Source organism: Octopus bimaculoides, chromosome 5 (genome assembly GCF_001194135.2).
Source record: "Octopus bimaculoides isolate UCB-OBI-ISO-001 chromosome 5, ASM119413v2, whole genome shotgun sequence".
NCBI classification, from domain to species: domain Eukaryota; kingdom Metazoa; phylum Mollusca; class Cephalopoda; order Octopoda; family Octopodidae; genus Octopus; species Octopus bimaculoides.
In genome coordinates this window covers 33,611,078-33,623,325 of record NC_068985.1, presented here as the reverse complement: position 1 = coordinate 33,623,325, position 12,248 = coordinate 33,611,078, and the positions used below count along the sequence as shown (strand labels likewise).

At 35.7% G+C, this 12,248-nt stretch overlaps 1 protein-coding gene across 3 annotated transcripts in view; it reads right to left on the bottom strand.

Annotated features, from left to right (window-relative positions):
• The window catches only part of LOC106869179 (beta-arrestin-1), a 275,729-nt gene that overhangs the window by 90,972 nt on the left and 172,509 nt on the right, over positions 1 to 12,248 (bottom strand). For all 3 annotated transcript variants that reach the window (XM_052968277.1, XM_052968278.1, XM_052968276.1), the window contains exon 2: positions 4,877 to 4,907. In XM_052968277.1, the coding sequence (XP_052824237.1) occupies positions 4,877 to 4,907 (31 nt within the window). The remainder of the gene's footprint in view (positions 1 to 4,876; positions 4,908 to 12,248) is intronic.

Sequence of the window (12,248 nt, the reverse complement as noted above, 5' to 3'; positions counted from 1 at the left end):
GTGTGTGTGTGTGTGTGTGTGTGTGTGTGTGCATGTGTTTGTCCTCCATCACCACTTGACAACTGTTGCTCATTTGTTTAAGGCCCTGATAACTTGGCAGCTCAGAAAAAGTGACTAATAGAATAGGTTTTTTTTTTTAAAAAAAAAGAAGGAATTGAGGTTCATTTGTTCAGTTTAATCCTTTAAAGCAGTGCCCTAGCATGGCCATAGTTCAAAGACTGAAACAAGTAAATGATAGAAAATTTGTCATATTTTTTTTTGCCAAATAATAATAATATGGCGGTGCCCCAGCATGGCCACAGCTCATGAGCTGAAACTAGATAAAAAAATAAAATGAAAATAATAATAATAATAATAATAATAATAATCGTAGTAGTAGTAGTAGTAGTAATAATGATGATTTCAAATTTTGGCACAAGGCCAGTAATTTTGAGGGAGGGGTTATGTCAATTACATTGCTCCCAATACTCAACTGGTGCTTATTTTATCGACTCTGAAAAGATGAAAGGCAAAGTCAACTTAGGCGAAATTTGAACCCAGAACATAAAAATGGCCAAATGCTGCTAAGTATTTCAACCAGTGTGCTAACAATTCTACCAGCTAGCCACCTTGATGATAATGATAATGATAAGAAGAAGCAGCAGACTGAAGTGAGTAGGTAATACTCAGGGAGCATTGAGCTAATGAGGTCTTCTATGTAGATGTTCAATCAGCTAGAAATAGCAACCAAATCTCTCCAAAATCACATCCTACCATCATAAAAAAATAAGGAAATTACACAATGTCTGAAATGAGGGTAGGATGTTCATAGCTGGACCCTTTTGATCAAAACCCTACTTAATCAGAACTAACTTTAGCTTATATAACAAAGGGTATTTTTTCACTAACTCTTTCCAACAGGATTTAAACTTAATACTGTGAGGGATGAAACGAAAGACTGCAATGAATCAAGAAGACTTCTTTTGTATCCAATCTGTTTTAGTCTAATCTATACTACTGTTCTATTTTGCTCTGTGTATGGATTTTTTCTTCTAAACTTACTGGATTTGAGGGAAAGGGCAGCCCCTATGATCTTGCAAATCTTTCTAGACTGGTGGGACTGACGCCATTAATGTTCCACTTTTCCTAAGGGGAAAAACATGAACAGAGAAGGTTGATGTTTTGAGAATGGGAGTGGCAATAGTGATTAGTGTGGAGCCCAGGGGTGTTGGACGCAACCAAGGTTAATATTTAATTATGGAACAAAACTGAAGACATAATCTATTATATACATAGCATTTGTATTCTCAAGACTAATGATTTATAACCTACGGAATGAAGTTGAAGATATAATCTGTTATGGACATAACATTTATATTGTTTATATTATTCATTAGACTACTGATTAAGACCACCTGATTGTTGCCAGGGCCATGGATTGGCTCCCGTGCTGGTGGCACGTAAAAAGCACCATTCGAGCGCGATCATTGCTAGCATCGCCTTACCAGCACATGTGCCGGTAGCACATGAAAAACAGCATTCAAGCGTGGTCATTGCCAGTGCCACCGGACTGGCTCCCGTGCAGGTAGCATGTAAAAAACATCTTTTGAGTGTGGTCGTTGCCAGAACTGCCTGACTGGCCCTTGTACCGGTGGCATGTAAAAGCACCCACTACACTCACGGAATGGTTGGCATTAGGAAGGGCATCCAGCTGTAGAAACTTTGCCAGATCAGATTGAGCCTGGTGCAGCCTTCTGGCTCGCCAGTCCTCAGCCAAACCGTCTAACCCATGCCAACATGGAAAGCAGACATTAAATGACAATGATGATGATGTGCTTGAGAAGAAGATCCATCAAGCCAGGTGAAACCATAGTTGTGACAGATATTGGTGTCATGCAAATTGATACCTGTGTCAGTGGCATGTAAAAGCACCCATTACATTCTTGGAGTGGTTGGCATTTGGAAGGGCAGCCAGATGTAAAAACCATGCCAAATCAGACTAGAGTCTGGTGCAGCCCCTAAGCTTACCAGCCCTGGTCAAATCGTCCAACCCATGCCAGCATGGACAATGGATGTTAAATGATGATGTGGATGACATGCATGCATAGAGAGAGAGAGAGAGAGAGAGAGAGAGAGAGAGAGAGAGAGAGAGAGAGAGAGAGAGAGAGAGAGAGAGAGAGAGAGAGAGAGAGAGAGCAGTTGATTATTAGAAACATCAGCCAAAGAATGTAGAAAGGATGACAATAATGGTTTGAACAAGATCTGGGTGAAAAATGCCATGTGGATGATACTGGTAAAGAGGGACAATAAGGAAGGAAGGTGAAATGAAACTTCAGAATGTTGAGTTTTCCAGAAGAGATGCCAAAACACTGAAATTATTGACCAAATACTTTGTAGTAGACATATCCAATATAAATCAGCATGGAAAACAGATGTTAAAATGATGAAGTTGCTAGGTAGACGCTTAACACAACTTTCTTTGCAAAAAGATCTCATGTCTAATTAACTAACCATATATGTTGGCAGTAAAATTCTCTAGTACCTCAACATCTTATCTCATAAATTATATTTTTACTGAACTTTACTTTTGCTTATTATTACTTTTTCCTTTTATTTTAGATATTTAAAAAAATGTTTTCAAAGATTTGTAGTTTCAATAAATTTTATTTCTAAAACTATATAATTATAATTAAAAGTATAGCATATATCTCAAGAACATGCCCGAAGGTGAAATAGTATTTTAAAAAAATTGTTTTTGTTTTTACTTAATACTGTTAGCAACAAGAACCATGCTAAGATAGATGCTCTTGTATTGAATTTACAACAAACATTCATGTTACAGATTCATGAAATTCAATACAGAAATATGATGCTTAATGAGATAAGCAAAACAAATGCAGTCTCAATATATCATTAAAAACTATATAGGACTGATGGACAAACAAGACAAGTTTACAGCATAGTAGCTGAAGTATTTGGTTAAATTAGCTCACTCAAATTCAGACTTATAGTAATGGACACTTTAAGAAATGTTGTTAAAGCTTAGCCAAAGAAGAGACCCAAAAAGAGCACACAGGCTACTTGCCTCTGAGGCAGGAAGTAACTAAGACCTGATAGAGGATACAGAGGACTGCAGACAGACTTCATAGTGTTGTTGGCATGATAAAATGATAAAAGTATATCAGGTCATAGAAACCATGCCAAAAATAGAACATGCAAATGAAACATGGGCTGTGCAAAGCACATCACAAACTACTCATCTTGGAGAGCCATAGTTCCAATAAAGAACTAATACAATGTAGAAAGTCTTTTTAGTTCTGTTGCAGATAACCTATTTAGCATGATACAATGTCCCCAGTAACATGCTTTAAAGTAGTCGGTGACAGTAAGGTCATCCAGCTGTATGTAGAAATATGCTACAAATGGAATATACAAATATGATATTGACTCCACAGGCTGTATCAAAGGCTACCCAACTATAAGGCAGTAGCTCAAAGAACTGAGCCAGTCTTTTCACAGATAACTTCTCTAGTGCTGGTGGTAACCCAGTCTACACAATACGACGTACACAATGATAAAGTTGGCTAATTCTTCTGTTGCTGGGTGTGTCAAATGATGTTCCGAGTTCAAATTTCACCGAGGTCAACTCTGCCTTTCATCCTTTTGGAGTTGATAAATTAAGTACCAGTGAAACACTGCAGTTAACATAATTGGCTAGTCCCCTCCCACAAAATGTCAGGCCTTCTGCCTTCAGTAGAAAGGGTTATTATTATTAATAGTAGTAAGGTGGTGAGCTGGCAGAATTATTAGTGTGCTGGACGAAATGCTCAGTGGTATTTCACCTGTCGCTATGTTCTGAGTTCAAATTTTGCTGAGGTCGACTTTTCTTTTTATCCTTTTATGATCAATAGATTAAGTACCAGTGAAACACTAGGGTCGATGTAATCGACTAGTCACCTTCCCACAAATTTCTGGCCTTGAGCCTTCAGTAGAAAGGATTATTATTATTATGTTCATTTCACTTCTCAGAGCTCTTGATTTCACAAGCTCCAGCAGTATGGCCTAGAGGTTAGGGTGTTGCACTCGTGATTGCAAGATCATGGTTTCAATTCGAAGACCAGGTGGTGCATTGTGTTCTTGAGCAAAGCACTTCATCTCATGTTGCTCTGCAATCACTTTGACTCCTGATGCATGGTACACTGTGCACCTGTTCAAGCAACATCAATTTGATGGAGAGAGTGAGCTAATGTACAGCACATACATTTGATTGCTATAAACAAATCATTTGTGCAGGCCATTCAACAAAAGCTGAACACTCATATGTTGTCTTTCACAGGAGAGAATCCATTATCATCATCATCATTATTATTATTATTATTATTATTATTATTATTATTAGTAGTAGTAGTAGTAGGTCATTTGGCAAACAGCTGAACACTCATACATTGTCTCCGATAGGTGAGTCCACCATCATCATCATTATTATTATTATTATTATTATTATTATTATTATTATTAAGGTGGCGAGCTGGCAGAATCATCAGCGTGCTGGATGAAATGCTTTGCAGTATTTCGCCCGTCACTACTTTCTGATTTCAAATTCCACTGAGGTTGACTTTGCCTTTTATCCTGTCAGGGTCAATGAAATAAGTACCAGTTATGCACTGGGGTTGATGTAATCGATTAGACCCCCCCCCCAAAGTTTCATGCCTAGAGTCAAAAGGATTATTATTATTATTATTATTATTATTATTATTATTATTATTATTATCAGCAGTAGCAGCAGTAGTAGTAGTACAACAACAAGGAATAGTTTGCTTCCTTCTAGTACTGAAAATCCATCATTCATAATATAACGAGTGACGAAAAGTACAATGTGTAATACATAAATACATACCTGTCCATTGGGACTGCTTTTCTTAAAAACCCTAACAAGAAAAAGAAAAGAAGCATATAAATTAAACTTGAAAGCTGATGATAGAAAATATATTGAGTATATAATTAAAAAGTAATTTTATAGATTTCAAACATTTTCCAATCTTTTATTGTTAATACAGTGTTACTCTAAACATTTTCATAATTTACGGGAGAAAGATGAGAAATGGAAAGATGACTAAAGATTTCTGTTTCTGAAAAAAATTACATTAAATGTCTGCAACAAATAAATGATTAATATTGAACCATTTTAGATTCCCTAGGTAAGATTGATGTAATTAAATAAATGTGTGTGGGTGGGTGGGGGTTTTACACATGCACTGTAGAGTGAAGTTTCAGTAAATTTGAATAACTAGCTAACAGTTGCAGTAGTATGGATGGGCTTGTAGTAACTTTTATATTCATACAATTTTTATCTAAATAATGTAAACAATTTACTAATTTATTTAGATTTGTGATTTAAAAAAAAAAAAATTCAGAAAAGTCATTGAAAGTAATTTTTATTTTATTGTTTTTTGTTTAGTCAGGAGGGAGGAGTTGTGCCTAAAGCATTGGCAAGCCTCCTGAGACCAGAAACGACAAGTATTTGAAAAGACACGAGTGATTGAAATGCTTTTATATCACCACATCCCAATTTGCAATGGTGGGGTGGGATCAGATAGAATACAGTTTAACCCTTTAGTCTTCACATTATTTTCTCAAATGTAATGTTTATTCATTCACACTGTTTTGAATTAATCATGTGTTACCTTGTAGCTAAGAAATTTTCATGATATGATTGCTTAGTTTTAGAAAGATATTATAGGATAGGCATGAGAGGCCAGATCTGGCCAGTTTTAACATAAAACTGGTTTAATATTTAGGCTGGATATGGCTGGTTTGAATGCTAAAGGATTAAACAAGCTTTTTGCCCTAAGCTCCTAAAACCAACATGCAATTAAATTTTTTATGAAAACTGAAAATTTTGGGACATCCCAGTTCTCTTACTTTAGCAATTCATTATATATATATATATATATATATATATATATATATTTCAGTTTCCATCTATCAAATCCACTCACACAGTTTGGGTCAATCCAGGGCTATAGTAGAAGACACTTGTCCAATGTGCCATGCAATGAGACTTACCTGGTACCATGTGGTTAGGAAGCAAATTTCTTACCACATGGCCATTGCCTGCACCTATATTATTTATTAACAGTAGATTTATGTGAGATCCTGTGAGTTTCATGTACAAGCATGGCTGCTATTCAATACGAAATGTGGATGAAATGACTTTGATAGGTGACAACTAACTTCTCAAGTGCGAACTACATCAGTAGTTAGATACCAGTAAACTATAGTAGCAAGTTGTACTTTCCCATGCTACTTATTTACAGCAGTGGTACCTGTATACAACTAAGTGAATAGGGTCATTGAAAATTAAGGGTCTATGTCACAGAGATAGCTGTGTTGCTAGGATATGATGGGATGTTCCTTCAAACTGTAGCTAAATACACAATGAATTTGGTTGGCTGCAATTCTCTTTCTTCAGTGTGATATTATTTACAAAGTTCCTTATTCAAGAACAATAAAAACTGGATATTTAAGAAAGGTACAATATTTTTTGAACAATGTTATCAATAATGGAAAGAAAGAAAATAATAATACTCACACACAAACACACATGAAATACAATTAAAACTCTATGTAAAAATATCTATATATTCTGGGAATTTAGCCATTACCCAAGATTTATTATAACAAACCAGTGAGGCAGCACTAACAACAACAACAACAAAATAATCAAATAAATAAGGCATGTAAAATATCCCAAAACACAAACTGTAAATAAATCATTTGAAGTGTTGAATAAGTATTCCACGAGAGAAGATTAAGTTAGGTGTTTTAAAGAATGTTATAAACACTTTGAATTTGACTTAGCACTGAAAAGTAAATGGAATATCTTCTAAGATATATTCTAGTAAACTTCAAAATAATTTTTAAGAAACTGAACCAAAAAGAAAGAAAAAGAAAAAAACATTTTAATCACTATCTCAAGCCTGTATTTATTAAAATACAGGCTAGAGATAGTGATTAAAACGTTGCATGTGTTATGTTTACAGTTATTGCTGACACTGGTAAAGTTTGTAAGATATCACTGATTCCTTGTTTATTTGGCAAAGCTTTCTTGTATCTGTAGGAACTAAAAGTAGGCCTTTATTTTAGACTTACTGAATTCACTGCTAGTGTTTGTTACACAGCTTTCACAATAGAGTTGCAGCAGCCAAAGTGTGCAAAGAATTTTGTATAACTTGTATTTTGTTGTTGCTTAGATCCAAGTTGGTCCAGATCAAACAGACCTATAATAAAACAATATTCAAACCATAGTCACACAGGCATGGCTATAGATAGAGGTATAGCCATGTAGTTAGATAGTCCATCTTGCAACCACATGACTTTAGGTTCAGTCCCACTGTGCAGCAACTTGGATAAATGTCTTTTACTAATAGTTCTCAGATGACCAATGTTAAGGAGTTTTGTTGACAGAAACAGCAGGAACTTTGTTTTGTATATTTGTATCTGTATGCATGCATGTGTACATTTGTGCATGCAAATGTGCACCAGTGTCTATAAGTTCCATGCTTGTCATCACTTGGGTGAAATGGTGTTGATGATGACATTTGTTACTGACGTTATGACTGGTTGCTGTGTGCTTTTGAAGACCTATAGAATAAAGATATCCCTCAATTGAAAAATACGTATGGGTTAGTGATAAGAAGAGAATCCATCTGTAAGATTCTGTCACAAATAAATCTCTGTTGGGCATGTGACCTCCATAATTTAAGACTTTAATCTTTTTTGTTACCGTATTCCTGTTGAAATACGTTGCCTTTGTTTCAATTAATTTTGGAAATGATGAAGAATTTAGTAAAATGTCATTATTAAGCTTATGTATGGAACATAAGTTAACATGAACTGTTGATGGAAGGGTTTAATTTAGATCCCTTTAAAACAGGAAATTTGCACCCCAGGACCAATGGGTACAAATTAAAACTGAAAGAAACAATATATAATCATTTGGGAAATTAGCGATATTTGGGAAAAGGAATGTAAGTTTTGGCATCCCCACCTCCAAACTATTGTAGGTATAACCAAGTTGAAATGATTTTGACTGGAAATTAAAACAGTCACAATAAGCATAGTTTGTTGAGAGAACCACAATGATGATACCAAAACATAGTTCATGAAGGACTAATGCTGTTGTTGGTGTTGATGTTCAGCCCTTAGTCAGCTCTGATCAAGTAGATCTATGAGCAAGATATTCCAGCCATGACCATCCCATCTCTTCATCAGATTTAGTGTATCTATCTTTTATCTTTTACTTGTTTCAGTTATTTGACTGAGGCTATGCTGAGGCACCACCTTGAAGGATTTAGTTGAACAAATTGATCACAGTACTTATTTTTTTAAAACCTGATATTATTTTATCAATCTCTTTTTGCCCAACCCCTAAGTTATGGAGATGTAAACAAATCAACACCAGTTGTTAAGTGACAGTGGGGGACAAACACAACACACACATACAATGGGCTTATTTCAGTTTCTGTCTAACAAATCCACTCACAAGACTTTGGTCAACCTGAGGCTATAGAAGACACATGACCAAGATGCCACACATTGGGGGGTGTGGTGGTGAATGAACCCAGAATCATATGGTTGGGAAGCCAACTTCTTACCACACAGCCACACCTGCATCTGTGGTTACATTCACTAATGTGTATGTCCTTTTATAAGGCATTAAAGTATAGGTCAAGCGAGATTTGGCTCTATTTAATACAGGTTGAGTGATTGTGTAGAATAGTGGTTCCTAACCTGGGGTCTGCAGACCCATGGTGGTCTGCAAAGGTAGTATTGGGAGTCTGTGAACTAAATTCCAAATTTCATATATAAAACAACAGTAACATCATCCTATGTAGGACTGCCACATTCTGTTGGCATATAAACATTACTATCCACTACTGTTACTGTATATCTCTCGCTCAGAGATTTAAAACAAATTCTTTCTCTATCTCTCTCTCTCTCTCTTTCTCTCTCTATAAATATATATATATATATATATATATATATATATATATATATATATATATATATATATATATATATATATATATATATATATATATACATATACATATATACATACATATACATAAGGATAAGCATATTAAGGGGTCCATAAGAAAATTCATTTAAATAAAAGGGTCAGGAACCACTGGTGTAGAAGCTTCCTCATTGTATTACCAGCAACAGTTACAGTAGAAGTAATAGTAACAGTAGTAGTAGTGGTAGCAGCAGCAGCAGCAGCAACAATAATATTAACCACACTTGCAGTGGTTTTCTAGGCACATGATTTTTCTAGTTTAGTTTTCCTTTTCATGCCTGTATATTCAAAACATATTAATCATGATTATACAGAGGAATTGTGTCAATGACTAGTTCAAAGTTGTAGGACAAACCATTATAGCATACAAGGCAATCACGAAATGATATACAAGTGAATACAACAACACGTGTGTGTTTTAAATGTCTACCACAACTTTTCCATAATGTAATAGTTTCAGTCTCAACACATGATTTCAGATCAAGTCACTTGCCAAACAAGTACAACTTCAAAATCTTACTTTTGCATTATGTATTAAAAATATTCTCCCTCTCTCTCTCTCTCTTTAATAGTTTTTACATCTAAACTACTCTACTGGCAAAAACTGAGAAAACCATTTGTATCAGTCTTGGGTGATTATTGATGTCTAATCTCAGATCATCGTAACCCAGCAGATCTATGATTAAAGGCATTCAACCATAACCAACCTGTCCTTTTTCTATGTGAAAGTAACTCAGAATCACAGAATCACATTATCTAATATGACTTTTTCTTTAAAATGGTAAGGTATAATTTGAGGGGAATTTAGCTGTTACCGCTAGTAGGTCAAGGATCCTTCACTGACTTGTCAATCTTTATTGTATCCATATGAAGTTAATAATTCATATAACTTTTATTAATCTTGATTAATCAGCAATATAGAAATGATCTTCCTGTTTTTTTTTGTTTTTTTTGTGTCAAGATAAATTGGCAAGCTTTTTCACTTTTCTTTTGTAAATTTCCACTGCCTAATGTTTGAAGTGGAGGCGCAATGGCCCAGTGGTTAGGGCAGCGGAGTCACGGTCATAGGATCGCGGTTTCGATTCCCAGACCGGGCGTTGTGAGTGTTTATTGAGCGAAAACACCTAAAAGCTCCACGAGGATCCGGCAGGGGATGGTGGCAAACCTTGCTGTACTCTTTCACCACAACTTTCTCTCACTCTTACTTCCTGTTTCCGTTGTGCCTGTAATTCAAGGGGTCAGCCTTGTCACACTGTGTCACGCTGAATATCCCCGAGAACTACGTTAAGGGTACACGTGTCTGTGGAGTGCTCAGCCACTTGCATGTTAATTTCACGAGCAAGCTGTTCCGTTGATCGGATCAACTGGAACCCTCGACATCGTAAGCGACAGAGTGCCAACAATGTTTGAATAATGTTTTCTAATTACTTTTTTTAAAAATTTTATTTTTGCACCAGCCAGTAATTTTGAGGGTAAGGGGCATCTTGGTTATATTGATTTCAAATTTTGGCAGAAGGTTAACAATTTTGGAGGGGAGGCAGTGGGGGGAGGGAGTCAATTACATACACTCCAATCAATACTTAACTGGTATTTGTTTTTCAGTCCCGACAGGATGAGAGGTAAAGTCAACCCCAGCAGAATTTGAACTCAGACTAAAGACAGACAAAATACCATTAAGTATTTCACTTGAAGTGCTAACAATTCTGCCAGCTAGCTGCCTTAAAAGTTGATTATATTGATGCCAGTACTTGACTGGTATTTATTTTTATTGACCCCACCACCCAGTACTTGCTTGGTACTTAATTTTATTGATCCCCAAAAAGATGAACGGCAAAATTGACCTCATCAGAATTTAAACTCAGAACATAAAGAGCCAGAAGAAATTCTGTTGAGCCTTTTGTTCAATGTGCTAATAATTCTGCCAGCTCGCCTAATATTGGTTTCAAATTTTGACATGAGGCCACCATTTTCAGTGAAGGGGATAAGTCGACTATGTTGACTCCAGTGCTCAACTGGTATTTATTTTATCTACCCTGAAATGACAAGTGGCAAAGTCAACCTCACTGGCATTTGAACTCAGAACGTAAAGATGGATGAAATTTCCACTAAGCATTTAACTCGGTGCTGAGTGCAGTAACAATTTTGCCAGCTTGCCTAATATTAATACACTATTGATTGCAGGTGAGTCTGTTCTGTTTTTAGTCCATATCATGCAAGCAGTTAAATTTTTTTATCCATCATAAAAATAAATACCAAACAAGTACTGGTGAACAATATCATTAACTATATACTCTTGAAGCAGGGCTGAGATTCAATGATTGAAAGCTGTAAGGTAATAAAAGAATATTGAAATGAGGGAAAGGTATTTGGAAATTACTGTGCCATCATCCTATGTGCAAGACAATGTTACCACATGCACCAGCACCATCACCGCAAATATCAGCACCATTACCACCATCATTATAGTGTGATGTGTCTTAACATTATGAATTTTCAAACACTTTCGTCATCATGATCATCATAATCATCAAGATCATGATCATCATCACTATTTTAACATCCACTTTTCCATGCATGCATGGGTTGGAATGAATTTGCCAAGGCAAATTTTTTATAGCATAATACCCTTTCTGTTTCTCTCTACCAAATCCACTCACAAGGCTTTGGTCAGCCTGAGGCTATAGTGGAAGACACTTACCCAAGGTGTTACACAGTGGGACTGAACCCGGAAGCATGTGGTTGGGAAGCAAGCTTCTTCCCACACAGCTACGTCTATGTGACTCTTTCTTCCACTGAAGTGAGTAGGGAATTTTGTTAATATTTCTCACAGATTGTGTAGCTACATAAAGGTGTTCTTGTTTGTTCATTTTATCTGGTTAACCAGAGATTAATAACAAGGACCCTTAAAGAGAGTTGCATTTAACTAATGGTTTCTCTGTCTTCCCAAATCATCCAAGACTGTTATCTCAGTACAACATTTTGTTTTAATCACCATTTGAAGTTGGTTTTTCTTAACTATCAACCTGATTTTTATCTATACTCTATTAGATATTTTGATTGACTGCAAAATAAATAAATAAATAAAGATAGATAGATAGATAGAGGTAGATAGATAGATAGATATCTTTTTATTATAGCCACACAGGGCTAAATACAGAAAATGGACAAATTACAAAGTAGAGCTTTT